At 39.1% G+C, this 25,194-nt stretch overlaps 1 protein-coding gene across 2 annotated transcripts in view; it reads left to right on the top strand.

Annotated features, from left to right (window-relative positions):
- Positions 1 to 25,194, top strand: part of AP2B1 (adaptor related protein complex 2 subunit beta 1) — a 132,785-nt gene that overhangs the window by 5,618 nt on the left and 101,973 nt on the right. For both annotated transcript variants that reach the window (XM_041724558.1, XM_041724559.1), the window contains exons 2-5: positions 693 to 752; positions 6,815 to 6,920; positions 14,122 to 14,257; positions 15,609 to 15,854. In XM_041724558.1, coding sequence (XP_041580492.1) covers positions 716 to 752; positions 6,815 to 6,920; positions 14,122 to 14,257; positions 15,609 to 15,854 — 525 coding nt within the window. In that variant the 5' untranslated portion in view covers positions 693 to 715. The remainder of the gene's footprint in view (positions 1 to 692; positions 753 to 6,814; positions 6,921 to 14,121; positions 14,258 to 15,608; positions 15,855 to 25,194) is intronic.

Below are 25,194 nucleotides of genomic sequence, written 5' to 3' on the forward strand. Positions count from 1 at the left end.
GAGCCTGCCTCTCCCTCTGCCTCTCTCTCTCTCTCTCTCTCTCTCTCTCTCTCTGGGTCTCATGAATAAATCTTTAGGGGGAAAAAAAAGATACTTGTGAAAGAATATCATCCTATTAATGTAGGCTTTTTATTCTGAGAGAAATTACTTTTTTCAAGAGATTCATGTAAAAAACAAAACAAAAAACAAAAAAAGAGATTCATGTAATGGTGAATAGGTTGGCACAATTATCTTCTCTTTCAGCCTTACCATTGCTTCAGGATATGTGCTTTGGAATGACTCCATCTTGAGTAGGAAATAAATCAGATTTTCCTGAATGGAAAGTAGTGGAGAGAGCTTTCAAAACTTTTTCTTATTTTAAATATTTGAGCGCCTAATTGGAGATGTATTTGCAGAAAGGTCTAGCTTTAGGTCTTGGAGGCTTTGAAGAGATAATTATGGATAAAATTACAAGGCCACAATAGGTTTAGATTATTAGTGCATTCCAGTTAGCCTATGGATTTTGCTCTGGTTAGATCTTGAGGCAAGAGTTACGTTCTTAATTATCTTAGCATCCCTTGAGTCACCAATAATGGTGGTAAGGAAGAAAATACTCATTTGAGTATAGAAATTCTTATAAATGGCCTTAAAATTAATCAGATGTCTGCTGGACATAAATCATTTGGATAAAGATTTTTTTTTTCTCGTTGAAGGTGCACATTAAAGATCCAGAACCATGACTGACTCCAAGTACTTCACAACCAATAAAAAAGGTAAGTATGAAAACTTGATCAAAGAACTTTTGAGCTCTTTTGAAAAGTTTCTTCAAAAGTTGTGGTGTGAGATTGTTCCACCTAGAATGTTCCTGACATCTTCAGTTATACATATTGTTGACTGTCTCATTGCGGAGCCTATTATTTATACAGAAAAGTGTCTTTGAATAAATTATTAAAGGATAGGTTTGTAGACAAAGGGCTGTGATGCACATCATTTTGATTTGAAGGTTCTATTATGGTAAAATGATGAACTCCAACTTTGATCCATTGAAAATTGGTAGATCTGGGGAAGGCAGAAGAGGAAAAAGAACATTCATTCTTTTTTTTTTTTTTCTTGGAAATAACTTTATAACAACGACTATTAATATAGATTGTGCAAAAGTGAAAATGCAAGTTTTCTTTCACTCTGTTTCTGTTCCTGAGGTGAACTCAGGGTGTATCCTTAGTCTTTTTCTGTGCATATATAAATGCAGGTATTAATCCATATGATTAAATAGTTTTTTATCTTTTTTTTTTTTTTTTTTAAAGATTTTGCTTATTTATTCATGAGAGACAGAGATAGAGAGAGGGAGGCAAGCAGAGACACAGGCAGAGGGAGAAGCAGGCTCTATGCAGAGAGCCTAATGTGGGACTTGATCCTGGGACTCAAGGATCATGCCCTGGGCCAAAGGCAGGCACTAAACTGCTGAGCCACCAGAGATCCCCAATAGTTTTTTATCTTTTAACAAAAAGGGACATGTAACAGTACATAGAAACTTGATATTTTATATCCTTCCAGATAGATCTACCTCATTCTTTGTTTGGGCTTTATATAGATATTCTTTGTTGTTGTTGTTAAGATTTTATTTGAGGGAGAGTGAGAACAAGCAGGGAAGAGGGACAGAAGGAGAGAGAGAGAAAAGCAAATCCCCCCTCTCCCCTTACTGAGCAGGGAGCCACCAGATATGGGGCTTGATCACTGGATCATTACCCGAGCCGAAGACAGATGCTTAACTGACTGAGCCACCCAGGCGCCCCCAAATACATTCTTTGTACTTAAAACAGGGAACCTCTAGAGTCAATTCCAGGATTTTTAAGTCACAGACTGGATTACTTGAAAATAGCTTTGAATTTATTAACCTCATTGTCTTTGTCATCAGAAATATAATACTGGTTTACAGGGTGCCTGGGTGGCTCAGTCATTTGAGCATCCAACTATTACTTTTGGCTCAAGTCTTGATCTTGGGGTCATGAGCTTGCCCTGCATCAGCCTCTGTGCTGATTGTGGAATCTGCTTTAGATTCTTTTCCTCTCCCTTTTCTGGCATGCATGTGTTTTGTATTTAGCAGTCTTATATTTACTTAAGTATTCTGGGCATGACGCCAACTGTCATTCCTCTTACTCTAACAACTTTCCTTCTCAGGTGGATCTTTTCACTTTCCTTCCAGAGGCTGAAATATGATATTAGTGGATTATAACCCTTGAAAAATACATATATGTATATACACACACACACACACACACACACACACAAATTATAGAATTGATTCAGGCAAGAGTTATCAGTGAATGCTAAAATGACCAGCAGGTGAAAGTTTGATGAGAAACAAATAGGATGTTTAAATAGTCTCAAAGTTTCCTTTCACAAATTATTAATTATAAAGGAAGAAATAACTTTACAATGCCAGAACCTATTTACTCCCTTAACCAAGTCTTCAATGTTAACATCATCAGTAATGGGACACATTAGCATTATTTGTCTCTGATGTTATGTACTGAGAAGAACATAACATCCCCTAAGAATTACGCCTATCAAAATGCATAATCTCAGAGTATAATCCTGAGGGAACACCCATAACATGCCCAAATTGAGGGCATTCTATAAAATAACTGCCTGATAGCTTTAAAAAATCGTATCATGAAAGACAAAGGCCGAAGAACTGTTTCAGATTAAAGAAGACTCAAGAGGGCAGCCCCCGTGGTGCAGCGGTTTAGTGCCGCCTGCAGCCTGGGGTGTGATCCAGGAGACCGGGGATCGAGTCCCATGTCGGGCTCCCTGCATGGAGCCTGCTTCTCCCTCTGCCTGTGTCTCTGCCTCTCTCTCTCTCTCTCTCTCTCCCCCCCCTCCGTGTGTGTGTGTGTGTGTCTATGAATAAATGAATAAAATCTTAAAAAAAAAAAAAAAAAAGACTCAAGAGACATAACAATAAATCTACATTTGACCCTGGATTGGATCCTGGCTTAAAGGGGATGGTGGTAAAATTGCTATGAAGGACATTATCAAAACCTGCAGCTAATAAAGGAGAATATATGAGCACCTGGCTGGCTTAGTTGTTGGAGCATACAACTCTTGATCTTGGGGTCATGAGTTTGAGTCCCACATTGAGTGTAGAGTTTACTCAAACTCTTAAAAAAAAAAAAAAATAGGGCACACTGTGGTGCCCTGGAGTGAGCAAAGAGCACCAAAACATTTTCTAGAAAGTGCAAACATATCTGTCCTGTTCTGGGCATTTGGAGTTACACAGGGTAAACAAGTTCTTCTGTTACAATATGGAAAACTCACATAGTGAGTTTCTTCTTTTTATCAGCTACTAGTCAGTGGCTTTCAACCTCGTCTACACATTGGAATTATCCAGGTAAATGTAAAACAATACTAATTATCTAAGTCCTTGCAACTGAGATACCCTGATTTCATTGTTCTGGGATATGGCCTGGGTGTGGGATTTTTTTTAAAGATCCCCACCTTTCTCTCATCTGTAGCCAAGATTGAGAACCATGTTAGCTGCTAGCCGTGTTTGGTAGATTTGATTAGAGGGTGGAGGAAAGGAAAAATGTAAGAATTTAATAAAGTTATGAGTATGAGATACCATGTCTCACTTGTTGCACTCTTTGGCTCCTACCATCTTCTTCCCTATCTTCCTTATTTACACTTCAGAAAAACCATTAACCCTGCTTGTCATTCATTTTCAGCTTTTTTTTTTTTTTTTTGATTCTCTGAAATAGTACTTCTTCTGTTAACATTTTGTGTCCTTTGATGACCAAGATGTCTATGTTGACATAAAAAGATCCCTATCTTCCTTGTTTACACTTCAGAAAAACCATTAACCTTGCTTGTCATTCATTTTCAGCTTTTTTTTTTTTTGATTTTCTGAAATAGTACTTCTTCTGTTAACATTTTTTTGTGCTTTGATGACCAAGATGTCTATGACATAAAAAGGTGTCTATGACATAAATAAATATTTATTTATTTTTTAATTTATTTTTTAAAAATTTATTTATTTATTCTTTAAAAACTCACCTAACTCGGGGCGCTTGGGTGGTTCAGTCGGTTAAGCATCTGATTCTTGGTTTTGGCTCAAGTCATGATTTCAGGGTTGTGGGGTTGAGCCCTGATCATCGGGCTCTACACTCAGGGAGTCTGCTTGAGAGTCTCTCCCTCTTTTTTTTCCCCCTTCTTCCTCTAAAATAAATACATCTTTAATAATAATAATAATAATAATAATAAAAGAAACATCACCTGACTCTTCAAACCTTCTCTTATAATGAGTCCTGGTAACCCTTTTTCATTCAGGTATTTGTAAAAGTTTAAGACTTTTGAATTGAATCACAGCTGGTAAATACCATATTTTAAAAAATGAATATGGGCAGCCCCGGTGATGCCGCAGTTTAGCGCCGCCTGCAGCCCAGGGCATGATCCTGGAGACCCTGGATCGAGTCCCACGTCAGGCTCTCTGCATGGAGCCTGCTTCTCCCTCTGCCTGTGTCTCTCCTTCTCATTCTCTCTCTTTGTCTCTATGAATAAATAAATAAAATCTTTAAAAAAAAAATGGATAGACTGTGTTCCTTCTACTTCCTGCAACACCCACCAGAACTGCCACTGGAGCATATTCCTTAAGGTTATGCTAGAATTGGAATAGTTTCAGTTACATCCTGTTTTAATTCTTCAGCTCCTGGCTGCTGTTCACAGTTCAGACTTTTGAAACCCTGCTGCTTGTCCTTTACTGTTCCTAGAAGTAAATGATGGGATCCCTAAGAGCTAGATTTGGCAGCAGAGGACTTGATGGAGAGGAGAATGACTCTCAAGGGCCCAGCTTTTCTGGCTATGCTATTTTTGCAGTTGTTGATTAAATAAAACTGATTTTCGTAACTTTAATTTGTTTGCCTTGTTGGCAGTGGATATTGACATAACAGGCTTTTTCAGTGCTCGACATCTGTGTTTCTTACCAGTTTCATCCTTCCCATATAAAGGATTTAGCAGATTCCATAGTTTGCTGTCCCCACTGTTTCTATGCTGGTGAATGAGATCTAGTTAAAATGAACATCAAGCGGAGTCATAAACATGGCAGTATTGTTGAAGAGTTTAAGGGTATTGATGGAAGGTTGAACTGAAAGTAGCCAGCTTGTTTTTTATTTTTATTTTTTTTTATGGGCTTAGTGGTGTATTTTCTTCTTTATTTTGTTTTTCTTTTTAATTTTGTTTATTTATTCATGAGAGACACACAGAGAGGCAGAGACACAGGCAGAGGGAGAAGCAGGCTCCATGCAGGGAGCCCGACGCGGGTCTCGATCCCGGGACTCCAGGATCACACCCTGGGCCGAAGGCAGGCACCAAACCGCTGAGCCACCCGGGCTGTCCTCTTCTTTCTTTTAAAACCAGTTGAGGGGATCCCTGAGTGGCGCAGCGGTTTGGCGCCTGCCTTTGGCCCAGGGCGCGATCCTGGAGACCCGGGATCGAATCCCACGTCGGGCTCCCGGTGCATGGAGCCTGCTTCTCCCTCTGCCTGTGTCTCTGCCTCTCTCTCTATCTCTCTGTGACTATCATAAATAAATTAAAAAAAAAATTAAAAAAAAATAAATCTTTAAAAAAAAAATAAATAAAACCAGTTGAGGACTATTACCTTCTTTTCTTTAAAAAAAATTTTTTTTAATAAAGATTTTATTTGGGAGAAAGAGCAAGTGCACAAGCAGGGGGAAGGAGCAGAGGGAGAAGCAGACTCTCTGTTGAGCAGGGAGCCAGATGTGGGGCTTGATCCCAGGACCCTGAGATCATGACCTGAGCCGAAGGCAGATGCTTAACTGACTGAGCCACCCAGGTACCCTATTACCTTCTTTTCTTTCAGCTCCAGCTTTCTGAAGATAGGTGAGCCTGGTCCTTAAGATAGTGATGACAGACAGCCCTGGCATTTCACAGTGCAGGGCCTGAGCACTCATTCAAGATTGTGCCTTTAAAAATGACTCTGGTTTGTACCATTCTTGAAGCTTCAAGATTATATTTTTTTGTTAGATCGATTGAATAAGATGGAGCCTTGAAGCCCATTAACTTCACTTTAAGAAGTGAAGTTTAAGAGCCTTGAAGCCCATTAACTTCTTAAAGTGCTAATTAGAGCAGGGATTCTCAGGTCTGGTTGTGTGTTAGAATCACTTGGAGGAACTTTAAAAAATAGGAATGTATGAGTTCTCCTTGATAGGCTGATTTATTTGGTCCAGAGTAGAATCTGAGAATTGTTATTTTTATAAATACCTCCCAGGTAATATTACTGTGTGGCCCACGTTGGAAACCTCTGGATTCAGCAGTCAGGAGACAAGTTCTAAGGGCAGCTCTGTCATGAACTTGCTTTGTGATCTTTGAGCCTCAGTTCTTTTTTTTTTTTTGAAGTTGAGCTTGAGTGAATGAATGTGGATACCTGGAGTCTCTTTGGTTTGAAAACAGATTTGTGAACCTGTTTTGTACCTACATTTATTTTTTTTTTCCTTGGGACCTTGAAATTCTGATGGAAGATCATCACTCAGCTGCCATTCCCTCCCTATTGTAGTAAGATATCATGAGATATGTTTTTTCCCCCACTCCTGTACTTCCTAAGATCTGGATTGCACCTTCCTCTCTGGCCATAACCTCAAAGATGGTATCTTTATCAATGGGTCAAGTAATCTTCTATGGATTTGAATTGTACCTGTCCTATAATTTTTAAATTCTCTTTAGTTGCTGCCCTGCCTCTGGTCAGCTGTCATTTATTACAGAGTGTAGTATTTTGTTCTAGTTTTCTGGTCTTTGGATCTCACCAGTTTGCTCTCTTTTGTAGGAGAAATCTTTGAATTAAAGGCTGAACTCAATAATGAAAAGAAAGAAAAGAGGAAGGAGGCTGTGAAGAAAGTGATTGCTGCCATGACTGTGGGGAAGGACGTTAGGTAAGGGTAATCACTCCTACTGTTGGTCACTTTTGACCCATACCCTGTTTGTGGTTTTACTACTTTTCATTTAACTTTCGTAATTGTAGAATCTATAAGAATGGGCTTGTCCCACTGAAAGACCATGAGGAAGTATAATTGCTTTTACATTAACACCATGACTTAAATTTTTCTGAAGAATGAAACCAGTTTGATTTTGTTGCATAGAGATCTAGCATAAAACTTCCTGAGAACTGGCACAGTTATAGACCTGCTGCTGAAGTAGTTTTAGAAGATAGAAGTATACTGAGAAGCAGAAGCTCATATGTTCTTTAATTGGTTCAAGCTAGTGTCCTTAACTCTACAATGGTAGATTCAGTTGCTGAATTCAAGATGAAAATCGATGTTAACAAAGTCCATTATGTCTTTTCTCCCCACCTCTGTAATTCAGCCAGACCATTTGGAAATAGGTACGGATTATCCACAGGCCCCCAAGGATTCACAAGATCCTTTCTGGGGGATTTGTGAGGTCAAAGCTATTCTTATACATAGTATTATTTGCTTTTTTCACTGTATTGACATTTGCATTACTGGTGCCTTAGTGTGAATCAGAGTAGCAGTGTCAAACTGTAACAGTAGTTCTTGTATTTGTCACCACTAATACTTGCAGGAAAAAAGGGCAGTTTCACTTAAGACTACTCTTCATGAAGCATTTAGAATTTATTAAGCTTTGAACCTTGAGTACAGATCATTTTAATATATGATAAAGTAGGAGTTATCCATTAAGCTCTTCTGTGGCATAGCAAAGTGTGATAGTTGACTTGGAAAAAAGCCCTTGCACAATTGTTTGAAAAGGGAACACCATTTTTAAGTGAAAGAATGATTGACAGACAAATTATAGTTAATCAGACTTCAGTATTTGGGGACATTTTCTCAAAAACAAACAAAGTGAACCTGTCACTTTTAGAGAAAAAATTTGACAGTAGATACATTTCGAGCTTTAAAGTAAAAATTAGATTGTTGGAAAACTTGTATCTTGCAACATGAGCTTGACAGCTTCCCAGTAATTACAGACTTCTCTAATGAGCTTGGTGGTGAAATTAGTGAATGTATTATTTTCTGTTATATAGATTGTATCATCATTGGGAAGATCTGCATAAACTCAACCAATATTTTCCAAATGACCAATGCATATATCACAAAATTATGGGTAAAAGATCCATTCAAAATAAGTGACAAATGAATAGATTTTAATGCAGTCAATTATTAAAAGTTTGATATGGTTTCAGATTCCACATAGCAACTTTTTTTTTTTAAGATTTACTTATTTATTTATTTATTTATTTATTTATTTATTTATTTATTTTAGGATTTTACTTATTTATTCATGAGAGACAGAGAGAAAGAGAGAGAGAGAGAGAGGCAGAGACACAGGCAGAGGGAGAAGCAGGCTCCATGCAGGGAGCCCGATATGGGACTCGATCCTCAGTCTCCAGGATCAGGCCGAAGGCTGCGCTAAACCACTGAGCCACCCGGGCTGCCCCAAGATTTACTTATTTTAAAATATATTTTTTAAATTTTTATTTATCTATGATAGTCACACACACAGAGAGAGAGAGAGGCAGAGACATAGGCAGAGGGAGAAGCAGGCTCCATGCACTGGGAGCCCGATGTGGGATTCGATCCCGGGTCTCCAGGATCGCGCCCTGGGCCAAGGCAGGCGCCAAACCGCTGCGCTACCCAGGGATCCCGATTTACTTATTTTAAAGAGAGGAAGAGAGCATGAATGTGCAAACAGGGAAGAGACAGAGGGAGAGAATCTCAAGCAGACTTCCCACTGAGCACAGAGCCTGATACAGGTCTTGATTCCATGGTCTTGAGATCATGACCTGAAGCAGACAGTTAATCCACTGAGCCACCCAGGCACCCCTACAACTAACTTTTATGGAACTACCATTTGTGAACTGAAAAAGAAAAGAAAAAGAAAAACAAAGTATTTATCTAGCTTTATTTTTTTATTTTTTTTTTTTTAAATTTTTCTTTATTTATTATAGTCACACAGAGAGAGAGGGAGAGAGGCAGAGACACAGGCAGAAGGAGAAGCAGGCTCCATGCACCGGGAACCCGACGTGGGATTCGATCCCGGGTCTCCAGGATCGCGCCCCGGGCCAAAGGCAGGCGCCAAACCACTGCGCCACCCAGGGATCCCATTTATCTAGCTTTAATGTATCAAGGAATATCCAGTTAATCTGAAAAAAACGTTAAAATACTCTTCCCTTGGGTGTCTGGGTGCCTCAGTTAGTTAAGTGTCTACCTTTGGCTCAGGTCATGATCCTAGGGTCCTGAGATCGAATCCTGAATTGGGCTCCCTGCTCAGCAGGTGTCTGCTTCTCCCTCTCCTTCTTCCCCTCCCCCCTGTTCATTAGCTCTCTCTCTCAAATTAAAAAAAAAATTCCTCCCTTTTCCGATTAATATATGTATATGATTTTCTTATACTTCAGCTAAAACAATATTCTACAGCAGGTTGAATGCAGGGGCAAATATGAAGATGGAGCTATTTTTGCTTAAACTAGACATTAAGAGATTTGCAAAAATGAAAAACAATTTTTTTTAAAGATTTTATTATTCATGAGAGACAGAGAGAGGAATGGCAGAGACACAGATCAGAGGGAGAAGCAGGCTTCCTGCAGGGAACCAGATGTGGGACTCGATCCCGGACCCCAGGATCACACCCTGAGTCAAAAGCAGATGCTCAACCACTGAGCCACCCAGGTGTACCAATGTCATCTTAATTATTATTTATTTATTTAAGATTTTATTTGTTTATTCATGAGAGACACAAAGAGAGAGAGAGAGAGACAGAGACTCAGGCAGAGGGAGAAGCAGGCTCCATGCAGGGAACCCAATGCGGGACTCAATCCCGGGTCTCGATCCCAGGTTTCCAGGATCAGGCCCTAGGCTGAAGGCAGTGCCAAACCATTGGGCCACCCGAGCTGCTGTCATCTTAATTTTTGAAAGATAAAAATTTTTGCAATAAAATGTTTGTTAATATGAAATGCATTTATTATTGGTTTTTAAATATTTTATTTATACATGAGAGACAGAGAGAGGCAGAGACATAGGCAGAGGGAGAAGCAGACTCCTCAAGGGGAGCCCGATACAGGACTGGATCCTGGACCCCGTGATCACGCCCTGAGCCAAACAAAGGCAGACGTTCAACCACTGAGCCACCTTGACGTCCCACGTTTATTATTTTAAATGGATTGGTGTTTTAAAATAATTCTCAGTTTTAATTCCTGATACCATAAAATATCAGAAGGTATAACCCACATGAACAAAAACTCTTTGGGATCTCAATAATTTTTTGAGTGTAAAGGGTTTCCTGAGACCAGGAAGGTGAGAGCAGCTTCCTCAACCAGATCAGAGGCCCAGGTCGAAACTGTGGCAGTTAGAGACTCCGATATCTTCTTGTGCTTCAGGTGTTGCTGCTCTGAGGTGGTTTTTGTTACTGGAGTTTGTTTGTTAGCATATACACATTTAGTTCTTAACCTGCTGTTCTGTGACCGTCTATCTCAGAGGTTGGTAGACTTTTTCTGGGAAGGGCAAGAGAGGAAATACTTTAGGTGTAGCAATCCAAGAGGCAAAAAAAAAAAGTGGAAGATATTATATAGGCAATTATATAACAAAAGAGCAACCAATTTACCATAATTTGTTGATGAAACCTAAGTATAATAATTTCCTATTACAAATCTAATGAGAAGATAGAATTCTTTTGCGGGGGGGTGGGCATAATGTTTTGTTTAACTGGGGTCCAAAGTAAATATTCTCTATCATTAAATCATTAAATGTCCATCTAAAAAACACTTTGAGCTTATGGCTCATGCAAAAGTAGTGGTGGGCTGTATTTCGTGCACAGGCTATAGTTTTCCTACTCTGGATCAATCTAGTCCCTGGTGGGCTATTTTTGCCAAGGAATAAATGTAGCTTGAGAACATCAGTACTGATGAACTGGTAAGTCAACATACTTGATTAGTGGGCTTTGTGTTCTCACCAAGATTACTTCTATAACCTAGAAAAGTTAAACCTCTTTGAGTTTTCTTTTGTATGCTTGGTAAATACTAGTTAATCTGTTAATTGCTAATGATTTATTTTGTGCTTATGCTATCCCACATATCATAATTTAAAAGGATAGTAGATGTTTTTAGCCTTCACTGCACTTACTATATAGTTGAGGAGACCCAAAATTTGAAAAATTAGGGAATAATAAAATACAGTTTTGTGATTAGGTACTAGAATGTGTACATTAAAGGCAATAGGAGTTCTGCAAAAGGGAGATCCAAGTAAATAGGAATAGTTGAGGAACACTTCTTGTAGGAGATGGGATTTGTACTGGGCCTAGATAGCTCAAAGGAACAGAATAAATAGAGATTAGGTATTCGTAGATGATCACATTTCAGTTACTTGCAAGTAACTTCAAGTTCAGTGCTCTGTGGTAGAAATACAATGCGAACCACATATATAATTTTACATTTTCTGATAGCCAAGTTTGAAAAAGGAAAATATAGATGAAGTTAATTTTAATAATATATTTTACTTAATGCAGTACATCCAAAGTGTCATTTCAGCATGAAATAAATTTAATGAGGTGTTTTATGTTGTATCTTTCATACTAAATATTCAAGATCTAATGTGTGTTTTATATATACATCACATTTCGGTTCAGATTGGTCACATTGCCAGTGAGCTACACATGACTAGTGGCTACCATAGTAGAAAGTTGAGGTTTCTAGCTTTATAGGCTGGTACTTAACAGTTTTTACCTCTAGAACTTGTTCTTGATCAAGATCTTCTTGATCTTGTGCAGGTTGTTGGAATTATTCAGGATCTTACATTTGCTAATGTGTCACATTTATTACAAGTTTTACAGTTGTTTTGCCCATGAATTCCTCTAGGAAATGGTAAGACATTCATTTTGGGGGAGTGTAATGTTTATTGAATACATGTGCATGAAACTACATTAGGTGTGTACACTCAGGTTAAATGACATTTAGAGCAGAAGTCATTGGTTTATTGGAGATATGGTGGATTCTTTGACTTTGCAAAACATCTTCCTATTTGTAAATAACTTTCTGCTTATTGTGTGTGTGTACAGGAGCCATTACCATGTGACTGGTTATTTCAGTCATTCTCTTTCCTGTAGAAATATATTGATGTTTGCTTTTTCTGTACTTGTAGTAAGCTGTTAAGTTCTTAAAATTCAGGGGCTCCTGGGTGGCACAGTAAGTTAAGCATCTGATTCTTGGTTTCAGCTCCAGTCATGATCTTAGGGTTGTGAGGTCAAGCTCCACCTAAGGCTCAGAGTCTACTTGGGATTCTTTCTCCTCCTCTCTTTGCCCCTCCCACTCGTGCTTGTGCCTGTTCTCTCTCTCTCTCTCTCTCTCTCTCTCTCAAATAAATTTTTTAAAAAGTATTTAAAATTTATGTAGTACTTTGATAAAGCCTAGGAGGAAGGTTAATTACCAGTATCTCCTAAAAAATTATAGTTAATGTGTACTTGAAAAAATACAGCTTATATTTTAAAATCAAATAAATTTATTCCTTCCAAACTAATGATTTGGAGGCCATTCCAAAATAAAGCCACTGTTTGGCTTTATAAGAGAGTAGGAAATCATGAAATGACTTGAACTTTGGAAAAGTGTGAGCTTTTATATCTGAGGACGCTGAAATTTTCATTTGTCTGAGTTTGTAATATTAAGAATAAATTCTAGAAGGGAATCAAGACTTCTTAGAAAAATGACTGGTTTCAGTTTTGAGATTAGAAATGTATGAGGAAATCTTGGTTAGTGAATCGTGTCCTACCAGAAAGTGAGGAGGCTGATGAAAATGCAGGATTACATCACAGGAACTCAGAAGCTAGCTGAGTAAGTTCCCACTGCCCAAGGATAGAATATGAACATTAAAAAGGTAGCAGCCATAGTGCTTCGAACCTGCAGTATGTAGAATTACTGTTAGTTTCTGTGTGTGATAAAGATTGTGCTTTTAAAAAACAAGAATCCAAAAAAAAAATAAATAAAAATAAAAAACAAGATTCCTAAAGATATGCCCTAAAATATGTATGAAATTACATAATGTCTAGGATTTGGTTAAAAATAATCCAGACTGGGGCTCCTGGGTAGCTCAGTCGGTTAAGTGTGCAATTCTTGATCTCAGCTCAGGTCCTGATCTCAGGGTCATGAGTTCAAGTCCTATGTTGGGAAAAAAATCCAGAGCAACTAGGTGGGATAGGGACAGGGGAAGGGATGTTGGATTGAGGACATGTATAAAACAAGATTGGACATGTATTAATGCTTCTTTGCAGCTGGGTGATGGATACATTGGGTTCATTATATTGCTCTACTTTTTTTTTTTTTTTTAAGATTTTTTTATTTATTCATGAGAGACACACAGAGAGAGAGGCAGAGACACAGGCAGAGGGAGAAGCAGGCTCCATGCAGGTAGCCTGACATGGGGCATGATCCCGGGTCTCCAGGATCAGGCCCTGGGCTAAAGGTGACGCTAAACCGCTGAGCCACCGAGCTGCCCATATTGCTCTACTTTTGTTAGAAAATTTGCTGGGACGCCTGGGTGGCTCAGCGTTTGAGCATCTGCTTTTGTCTCAGGGCGTGATCCCGGGATCCGGGATCGAGTCCCACATCGGGCTCCCTGCGAGGAGCCTGCTTCTCCCTCTACCTGTGTCTCTGCCTCCCTCTCTCTCTCGGTGTCTCTCATGAATAAATAAATAAACTTAAAAAAATTTTTTTGCTAACAATGAAAAGTTTCTTAAATCTATTTTATTTTTTATTTTTATTTTTTTTAAAGATTTATTTATTTATGATAGACATAGAGAGAGAGAGGCAGAGACATAGGAGGAGGGAGAAGCAGGCTCCATGCTGGGAACCCGACGTGGGACTCGATCCCGGGACTCCAGGATCGCGCCCTGGGCCAAAGGCAGGCGCTAAACCGCTGAGCCACCCAGGGATCCCCTTAAATCTATTTCAGAGATCTTCTTGGGTCTTGTACTACAGTTTCCTTAGAAATTGAGATCAGTGTTAATGGTTATCACTGTGGGGACATATTTCTTTGCATCAGATCACTTTGTAAAGGCTATTTCTCCATATTCTATCCAATAGCTTGGCACCAACATCTATTCATTTTCCTTTTCTTTTTTCTCTTCTCTTCTCAGCTCTCTTTTTCCAGATGTAGTGAACTGCATGCAAACCGACAACCTGGAATTAAAGAAGCTTGTTTATCTCTATTTGATGAACTATGCCAAGAGTCAGCCAGACATGGCCATCATGGCTGTCAACAGCTTTGTGAAGGTAACATTTCCACCCCTAGGAACTCAAGACCAGTCTTGTCTACCTCAAGTAGGCTTTTTGGAAAGTATTGTTTGATGTAGGTAATGTCTGCATTGCAAATAAGCAACCTCTGTTGCAAAAGAGAGCCTCTAGAGAAGTATTGGCAGTGACTAAGAGTGTTCAGGTTTTTAAGCATTCTTTATGCCAGCATTCGTCATCCAGTTCAAACCATATGGAGAGCCTTCTGTTAGCTGGTTTTGGTGCATCCTTGCCAGATGGGAGAAGAAAGCCAGAAGAAACCTTCCCAGGCTGACAAAGGTTAGGCATATCATTGAAGTTTCAGTAACCTGGGTTTTATCTATTTTATCATGGGGAAAATTATGCTTATGGGTCAGAAGTTGTAGAAACTCAAGGAGTAACTACTTCTGTTTTTACTTAATAGGTCTTAACACTCAACTTTTTTTTTATTCTGGAAACTTCCAAACATATTCAAGTAGAGGGAATAGTATTATAAATCCCTAAATCCCCATCTTGTAGTTTCAGTGGTTACCAACCCGTGACGAGTCTTTTTTTTTTTTTTTTTCTTAAGATTTATTTATTTGAGAGAGAGTGCACAAGCTGTGGGAGGGGCAGAGGGAGAGAGGGAAGGAGATTCTCAACTGAGCAGGGAGCAGGACCCTGGGATCATGACCTAAGCTGAAGGCAGACGCTTAAGCAACTGAGCCACCCAGGCACCCCAACCCATGACCAATCTTATTTATTCTCCCTATTCATGCTTTCCTGACTCCCACTCCTCCTAATGGATAATTTTAAAGCAGATTCCAAACATAAAGATGAAAAATCATTTCATCCTTGTAAGATCTCCTTTTAAGATTTATTCATTTGAGAGAGCAAGAAAGTGAATGCATGTGCAGGGTGGGGGATATTTGCAGACTGACTCGGGAGTGGTACACGTTTTTCCAATTCCTCATTTTTTTCCTGTTGTTAAGGCACATGTAGTAACAGCCATGGTGATGGTAATACCAGTTGACTTCTGCCCTACCCTGGAATGAATACTACCGGGCATTTCTTCATTGTGTTTGTAAAATAGTTAAATGAATTCCTAACCTAAACTCTTAAATAGGCAATTAAGATTTATACTTAGGAAACAATAGTATGGGGGATTAGTGTCTGATACAGAGTGTAACTGGAAGCTTACATAAAGGAAATGTTCTTCTGAGGCTTGTATAAACTAGACTGTTTACTTTTTAATCACTATGTATACCTGTAGTTGTCAATGATTTTTTTCTTTTTTTCTTCTTCCTCTTCCTCTTTTTCTTTTTTTTTTTTCTCCTCTCTCTCTCTCTCTCTCCCTCCTTCTCTTTCTTTTTAGGATTGTGAAGATCCCAATCCTCTAATTCGGGCCTTGGCAGTCAGGACCATGGGGTGCATCCGGGTGGACAAGATTACAGAATATCTCTGTGAGCCTCTACGCAAGTGCTTAAAGGATGAAGATCCCTATGTTCGGAAAACAGCAGCAGTTTGTGTGGCAAAACTCCATGATATCAATGCCCAAATGGTGGAAGATCAGGGATTTCTGGATTCTCTGCGGGATCTCATAGCAGATTCAAATCCAATGGTAATAAGCTTCTGCTTTTATAGAGAGCAGTACTTAAAATGCATCCCTTTAAAAAGAATGTTTATTTTATTTTTTTAAGATTATTTATTCATGAGAGATACAGAGAGAGAGGCAGAGACACAGGCAGAGGGAGAAGCAGACTCCATGCAGGAAGCCCAATATGGGACTCCATCCCGGGTCTCCAAGATCACGCCCTGGGCCGAAGATGGCGCTAAACCTCTGAGCCACCGAGGCTTCCCTAAAAAGCATGTGTATTTTTATTTTTAAATTTTTTAAAGATTTATTTATTTATTTATTCATGATAGACATAGAGGCAGAGACATAGGCAGAGGGAGAAGCAGGCTCCATGCTGGGAACCCGACGCAGGACTCGGTCCCGGGACTCCAGGATCATGCCCTGGGCCAAAGGCAGGCACCAAACTGCTGAGCCACCCAGGGATCCCCTAAAAAGCATATTTAAAACAAATCTTGTCTCTGGGGTATTGAAACAGATTAGCTATGAGAAACATGAATTCTGTGTGTCCCTCAGATTATGTCTCACACATTAGTTGTTTTCTCAAGTGAGAACCAAGTGCTACTAAAATACAGGGGTCTTAAAGCAAACATTTGTATCATGCCTACCCCTGTGTTTGCTCAGAAACCTTGGCTCTTTAATAATTTTTTAAGAGTTTTACCTTAATATATATATATATTTTTTTGTTTTTCATTCATGAGAGACACACAGAGAGAGGCAGAAACATCGGCAGAGGAGAAACAGGCTCCCTGCAGGGAGCCTGATGCAGAACTGTATCCTAGGACCCCAGGATCACATCCTGAACCGAAGGCAGATGCTCAACCGCTAACCCACACAGACGTCCCTATATCAGTTTTTTAAAGATTATTTCTTCAGACGTTTGTGGTCTTTTCTGGTGTGGGAGTAGAAACAAAGTTTTATTTATTGCCTAGTTATTGTAATGCATTCTTATACAGGAAAATTCTAAGACAAAATTCTTTTCGACAATATTCTAAGTGTTTGGCAGCTAGAACATAACACTTTAAAGTTTGGGGACCTTTTATTTCTCTTACTAATATTTTTAACTTTGTCCATATAATGAAGGGGAGAAAGTCCCAAGTGGTATGTTGACTGCTAGTAACTGGAGCTCATTTGAATGGAGTGATTGATTACTAGGTGCCATTATTGAGAAGATGGAGGAATAAGGCCTCCCCTTTTTGCCTAATGTACTCTTTACTTGGAGGTGAATAACTTTGAGTTAATCACTGGATAACCTCTGAATGCTTTCTTTGTTGTTGAACTTTTTGAAATAGAGTTGGAATTTGCCTTGAAATAGACATTGTCTCTTACTTGCAAATCATGTGCTCAGATCTCTGCTTTAATATTTCATCTGGTTCATCTTATTCTTTGAGTAGCCTTGGCTTTTATTATCTTTCAAATTTAGCATCAAGGTCAAGGGATGAAGAAAACCACGTTTTGTTTTGTTTTGTTTTAAGGTACTATGGTACCTATCATTAGGATCTTTTAGCTATGGGATGCCTGGGTGGCTCAGCGTTTGAGCGCCTGCCTTTGGCCCAGGGTGTGATCCTGGAGTCCGGGGATGGAGTCCCGCATATGGCTCCCTGCATGGAGCCTGCTTCTCTTTCTGCCTGTGTCTCTGCCTCTCTCTCCCTCTGTGTCTCTCATGAATAAATAAAAATCTTAAAAAAAAAAAATCTTGTAGCCACCTTCCAGGCACAGAAGCTGGTGCAGGTGTGTATGTGCTTAAACCATGACTTCTGATAGGTATCACCACCAGCATTAGAAGATTCAACCTTTCTTTTTTTCGCTCAAGTAAGACCATGTGGCACATTTTTTTTTTTAATTCCATAAGGAAAGATACAAGGCATTAGTATCTATTTTATAGAATGTTTAGCTGGTCCCAAGTTGTGTTTTGGTGTTGCTTTTGAGTCATTCTTACCCTGAGCCACTGTCTTTGAAATTTTCTATTTGAGGACAAATGAGAAGATAATAAGTGTTTGGGCTCCATGCTCCAGGTTTCAGGCTTCCAAATAAACAGGATATCATGCAATCCATGGAAACTTGTTTAAATACCCAGTGGGGCTAACAATGTGCAGTGGAGTGAGGTGAAAATGAATTATAACTCATATAGGTAATTCCAGTTTAGGGAGAAAAAGGCATCTTTGCAATAATGTAAGTTTCTTGAAATAGAACCTGTAAAATTAGATGGTCAGGGATAGGGGCTAACTGATGGTTTAATAAAGAATTTTTGTTCGTTTGTTTGGTACCCAAGCGCTTAGATTTTTGTCCAGTTGAGAGGATGGAAGGATTCTGGAACAAGCCTAATTTGACCTATTTTAAGTTTTTATTGTGGAGGAGGGACTGGTTTTTGTCCAGCCCACCATATTCTCAAGTAATATATGTGTTTATACATATGTTTACTTTTTATTATTGGAATTTTCAAACGTATTCAAACTTAGAGTGACTAAATGAAAACAATAGATAAATAAAATGAGCCCATTTATCATCTTCTGTTGTCCCCTGTTTCATACTTATACATATGTGATTTATTTATTTATTTATTTATTTATTTATTTATTTATTTTATGATAGTCACAGAGAGAGAGAGAGAGAGAGAGGCAGAGACATAGGCAGAGGGAGAAGCAGGCTCCATGCACTGGGAGCCTGATGTGGGATTCGATCCTGGGTCTCCAGGATCGCGCCCTGGGCCAAAGGCAGGCGCCAAACCGCTGCACCACCCAGGGATCCCCACATATGTGATTTAAACAGGCAACACATCAATGGGTCTCTTTGAATGTAATAAAACACTATAATAAACTATAATACTCTTAAAATTTCTTTTTTTTTTTTTTTAAGATTTTTTTTTTATTTATTTATTCTTGAGAGATAGAAGGAGAGACAGAGCCAGAGACACAGGCAGAGGGAGAAGCAGGCTCCATGCACTGGGAGCCTGACGTGGGATTCGATCCCGGGTCTCCAGGATCGCGCCCTGGGCCAAAGGCAGGCGCCAAACCGCTGCGCCACCCAGGGATCCCACTCTTAAAATTTCTTAACCTGTTTTTACAAATCAGGAGGTGATTTGGAGAGATTTTCACAATTATCTTTGAGAAAACGTTAGAGAAAATTTAAGATTACTTGGTAGAGTTTGAGAAACTTTCAGGAATGACTTATTTTACTGTCTTTATTGTTGATTTTTCTAGAGCACATATCAGCATTATTGTTGGACCTATTGCCCTCCAAATAGAAAATCTTTCTGATTCTTGTCAGATTTTTCCGTAGCAGAATTTTCCCCTGATATTGTTTCCCTAGTATTGTTCCACCAAGCTCTAGCAAAGTGTACAGAGTGCAAAATTTAAGGTGGTACTTACGTTTAGGCGTCACCTCTATACCTGCACAAGCCTGAAAGTGGAATGCCTCCTTAAATTTGTGCCTTGCTTGCCCTACTACTCTTGCCCTGGCCTTAGATTCAAATCATTTTTTGAGCTCTTCATGCTTGTTTTAGTAAAGAACTGAAAAGCTTGGGTTAAAATATACATGCCTGCTTTTGATCTTGAACCTGTACTCTTCATCTCTACTGTATGTCCTGCTTTTTACCAAAAAGCCTTACCACTGGCATTTAGACCACTGATTTTCCTTTTTTTATCAGCCGGGTCAAATGCTGTTGATAGGAAACAGATAAGTGCATGAATGTACAGTACAGTAGCTCAAACACCCGAGAAATTCCTAAGGTTTCTGATGACCAGGTGTCATTAGGAAAAAGGGAATTAATTAATTAATTTATTTATTAAATATTTTATTTATTCATTCATGAGAGACAGAGAGAGAGAGAGAGAGAGAGAGAGGCAGAGACACAGGCAGAGGGAGAAGCAGGCTCCATGCAGGGAGCCCGAAGTCAGACTCAATCCTGGGTCTCCAGGATCACACCTTGGGCTGAAGGTGGCACTAAACTGCTGAGCCACCTGGGCTGCCCTGAAAAAGGGAATTTAAATGTAATTGCGTACTATGCCAGGTAGATGCTTTTAGGTATATTACATAGTTCTCATATCTTCCCAGTGAAGTGGAGGGTATTCCATGTTAGAGATCAAAAAATGTCCGCTCAGGCCATTTTCCCAAAATCAGACAGCTGGTAACATAGCCAGGATCTTGACCTAGTTCTGAATCCCAATACCCATTACTGGTCCCTGCCTTCATGGATGTATGTATGTATGTGACAGGGTGTAGGTGTGTATATTTACACATATACCTGTAGAACAGTTCATTTTCTTGAAATGGTTAAGATTTTGAACATATGGAAGTCTTTATCTGTCTTACTATGGAAATGCTGTCCTCTTACTGTGATGATGGGCATGAGTCCTCCTCTCTTCCTGCTCCTGAGGAATAATTTTGCCCCACTTTTGCAGTTGTTCCGCATGGTGGCAGCACTGAACCAGCAAGTATTAGAATCTCTCACAAAACTTAAAATGAACATTTTCAGGGGGTTCTGCCTTGGGAATTTTCTTAGTGCATTTCAGATCATCCTACATGTGAGAGCACTAGAACACCTGCAGAAGTGACTTTGAAATCTGAGAATAAAATGTTGATCAAGATCTGAATTTTTTGCGGGTTATTTTGATCTTCAGGCTGATTCCTGGGGCTACTGTACCTCGCTGCAAGTGATAGAACTTTAGTGTGTTCTCATTCCCCTTCTGTGGGGAATCACGCCTCATTTTCCTGCAGTTATACCCTTTATACCAGTTAGAGCAGACTTTCAGTGAAATACTATTTAAAGGAGAAAAGGTAGGCTTTGAAGTAAAAACATTTTTTGTTAAAATCTAGCTCAACTTCCTTGTTGTTTCCTCTTCTGCTGAATGAGGGGAACCATTGTAGAAAAGTGTTGGGAGTATTTATTGAGCTGTTGCATAAGAAGCATGTATTCAGGTACTTGGCTCATGGGAGCCCGAGAGTAATGGCTCCTGCTGGTTAATCATGAAGTAGACATTAGGCAAATGTTAACATTATTGCTACAATAGTAGCTTCAAATGTCCTGATTCCTTTGATAGCTGTGCAAATTCATACAGTACAATCTACTTTGAGAGAATTAGAGCCAAATTTATTTTCAGACACAGATTTTATTAGTTATTTTGAAAGTTAACCTGTATTCAGAATGAGAAACCACTTTGGAGCTACAGAAAAATAGCTCCCACATTTCTTCACAGATGTCAGAATTTTTTTTAACTTCCACTAAGTGTATATTTACAAAAAAAAAAATGGACTTTTGGGTGATAGTGACTATTCTGTAGCATTTTGCCCACAAATTAGGATTTTCCTTTCTATATTTATATATATATTTTTTCTTCTAAGGCATTTGAGGCATTCTGACTTCAGTTAACATGTTCCTGACAGAGTCTGCTGCTCCAGAGACTGACTCAACAGCCCCACCGAGCAGTTTGCTTTAGTTTGTGAACTCTGTTCTCCTGAGACCTGTTGGCCTAGGGACTTTGCCCCTTTGATTTCTATCTTCCAAGCCTTCTCAGTTCTGCTTCCATTACTCAGAGAGCTGCCCCTTGGAAGCCTCTCTTCCACTGCTCTGCCTCCCACCAAAGCACAAATTACTAAATAAGTAAAAAACCTGTTTTTATTTGTTGAGTGTTCTGAACAAGTCATATATTCTCAGAATAGCCTCAGTTTGTCCCACAGTAGCATTTAGCAAAGGTTCTGGCTAAAACCACCAGCTTCTTTTAATTGGAACTGATTCTGGAAAGTTGTTTTATAAAAACTAACCTCTTTTCAGAAAATGTATTTTAACTGTGTGCTAGCCAGCTGTTGGTTTTTAAGCCTTCTAGGAACTTCCCTGGTATAATCTGAAACCAGCCCCCTTGAATTGGAAGGCAGAGAGATGAAAGAGGTGGAATACTACAGATCTGTAGATGGCACTTCTAATAAGCAAAGAGAGCTTACACACAAAGCTTGTCTTGGGTGGCAGCAGGACAGTGTGGATGCCTGGCATCTGCCTGTCAAATCTTAAAAGTTTATAAAGAGGCCCTAACTGGCTTCCGTCATGTATATCATGCAGGTGAAAGTAATGGAACCCCGTTCTAAGGATGGACATAGGATGAGAAACCTCTAAGGGCTGGGTTCCAGCTCACAGGTCATTTGGCAGTCACATCTTTTCAGTGATCATCCCCAACACCAGCATGTGGAAGCAGTGTAGTATTATGGCAGTGGTTGTCAACTGGGAGCAGTGTTGCTTCCTAGGGGACATCTGGCAATATGCAATATGTGGAAACACTTTTTTGGTTGTCACAACTAATGGGAGGGGTGCTTTAAACATTCTACAATGTACAGGACAGCCCCTTATAGCAAATAGTCACCCATTCCTAAATTTAGTAGTGCTAAGTTGCAAAAATTTGGATTATGGAAATAGCATATGGCCTTCTGGGCCAGAGTGGCTGCTCACTAGAAACATTGCCTTGAGCAAGTTATTTAAAATGAGCTTCAGTTTCCTCATCTGTAGAGTGAATGTAATGATGCCTATTTTACCAATTATTTTGAATATGAAGGAGTAATTTAAAATAGTGCCTGATATTTAGTAAATAACTATTGAGGAACAGAGCTAGCATTGCATACTTTCTGATCATTATAATTTTTTTTATTTAGGACTTAGAAAGTTGTGGTTTGTCATCAGTCTGAGATGATACATATTGAAAAACTCAAGTCTCTAGATCACTGTGTAAATGCGAGGATTTTTATCAGAATATAAATGATGTTGGGACGCCTGGGTGGCTCAGTGGTTGAGTGTCTGCCTTTAGCTCAAGGCGTGATCCTGGATCAAGTCCTGCATTGGGCTCTCTAGGGGAAGCCTGCTTCTCCCTCTACCTATGTCTCTGTCTCTCTCTCTGTCTCTCATGAATAAATAAATAAATCTTAAAAAAAAAAAACATAAATGATGTCCTGTGGGCTATGTTAAATTTTCTATTAAAGATAGATCTAGAACACATAGAAAAACTTAATGACCTCACTTAATTTACTACTTTATATGACTTGTTATTCCTAAATGTATATTAATAAGTAGGGTATACATTTCATATATATTAAAGTAAAATCTCGTACATAAATGAGAAATGCATAATGCTCTTCATGCCAAAAGTCCATAAAGGAGTTCTAGAGCTTGGTACAGTATTAGGCAGGTGTGAAAGTGTCAGTATGTGGTAGGCACTTAATAACCAGTAATGTGGGAGGTAATATATGCAGTCTGTCTGGGTTCCCCCAAGTAAGTAATGTTATATTTGGTACTAATGGAGGATCTACTGTTAATTTCTGCAGGAATGGAGTAAGTAGACTCATTGCTTGGATATGAGGCTGACTGCCCAGCTCTCGAATTTCCCTGATCCATCTGAATGCTTTTTTGTTTCTCCTTACAAGGGAACCAAATGTTTTTGTTTTCCTTTATAATAAACTCTGGAAGTCTTTCTGTAATTCTCACTTCTTGTAAAAAATTCATTATCAATTTTTATTTTATCAGTTATTACCAACTTACAGGTTTGTTTTTTTTTTAAGATTGTATTTATTTATTCATGAGAGACACAGAGAGGCAGAGACACAGGCAGAGGGAAAAGCAGTCTCCTTGCAGGAAGCCTGATGTGGGACTCAGTCCCAGGACTCCAGGATCACTCCCTGAGCCGAAGGCAGGCGCTCAACCGCTGAGCCACCCAGGCATCCCCAGGGTTTTTTTATAAGCTCATTTGTGGAGGAATAATTCTAGATTTACAGAAAAGTTGCAAAGATACAGAAAGTTTGCATATACTCTTCACTCAGTTTCACTTCATGTTAACATCTTACATAACCATGGCACATTTGTTCAAAACTAAAAATTAGCATTGGTACATTATTATTAACTAAAGTACAGATTTTATTTGAACTTCACCTGTTTTAACACAAATGTCCTTTTGCTATTCTAGGATTCAGTCCAAAATACCAAATTGCATTTAATCACTTCTTTTTATAAAGAGTTGACTCACTCTGTATGAAAAGTATCTAAAAAACAGAAAAGTTCTGTGTAATTATGAAATGGTATTTTCCCCTCAGTACCATATAACATAGTGGTTAGACTCTTGAGTCCAAAAGACTTGGGTTTGTATCCTGGTTCTGTCATTTCTCAACTCCCTAAGCTTCTTAGTATCCTCATCTACAAAGTGGAAGTAGTAAATAATCCTTCTATCATAGGATCGTTGTGAACATTGAAGGATAGAGGGCTTGCATAGCACTTAATCTTGACCGTGGTAGAGATGAAGCCCTTTATATGATAACTGCCATTTACGGTCCATATTGTATAGTCATTATGGAGTTGGATATTAATAATTTTAGAAGGGTTAATCTTTTTTTTTTTTAAGATTTATTTATTTATTTATTCATGACAGACACAGAGATTGAGAGAGAGGCCAAGACACAGGAGGGAGAAGCGGGCTCCATGCCGGGAGCCCGACGCGGGACTCGATCCCGGGACTCCAGGATCGCGCTCTGGGCCAAAGGCAGGCGCCAAACCGCTGAGCCACCCAGGGATCCCCAGAAGGGTTAATCTTTAAATTGCAAACTTATTTTGATTTTTTAATATATGTTATTTAATTTTTTAATATATGTTATTTAAAGGTGGACATTGTATTTTAGGGTAATTTTTTAAAGCAATAGAGTATTGTATTTATAATATTACAAAATACATTACATTATAATGAGATAATAGATTATATAAAGGATATGTACATGTTATAAAACTATCAAACCAACTGAAGGAATGATGAAATTATTCAGCATATATTTATCTTTCAGACAGTAGGCTGTGAGGTGAGATTAGGGGAAAGCACACAGCTTAGTAGTATGCTCCATACTTGCCTTGCTTACTGAATGTTCTTTACTCATTTACAATATTATATAAAGAAAACATTTCTTAAGATATGGTTTAAAAAGGCAGCACATGGGCAGCCCGGGAGGCTCAGCGTTTTAGCGCTGCCTTTGGCCCCGGGCGTGATCCTGGAGATCCGGGATGGAGTCCCACGTCGGGCTCTCTGGATGGAGCCCACTTCTCCCTCTGTCTGTGACTCTGTGCCTCTCTGTGAGTCTCTCATGAATAAATAAACAAAATGCCAAAAAAAGACAGCACAATAATTGGTTACTTTGTTGCTTCAGTGCTGTAACAGAATAGCAGAGAGGAGATTGGGTGGCTCATACACAGACATAGATTTCTCAAGGTGCTAGAGGCTGGATGTCCATGGCCCAAGTACCTGCAGATTTGGTGTCTGGTGGAAGCCCACTTCCTGGTTCAGAGACAGCTGCTTTCTTCTTGTGTCTCCCACAT

Source organism: Vulpes lagopus, chromosome 12, assembly GCF_018345385.1.
Source record: "Vulpes lagopus strain Blue_001 chromosome 12, ASM1834538v1, whole genome shotgun sequence".
NCBI lineage: Eukaryota > Metazoa > Chordata > Mammalia > Carnivora > Canidae > Vulpes > Vulpes lagopus.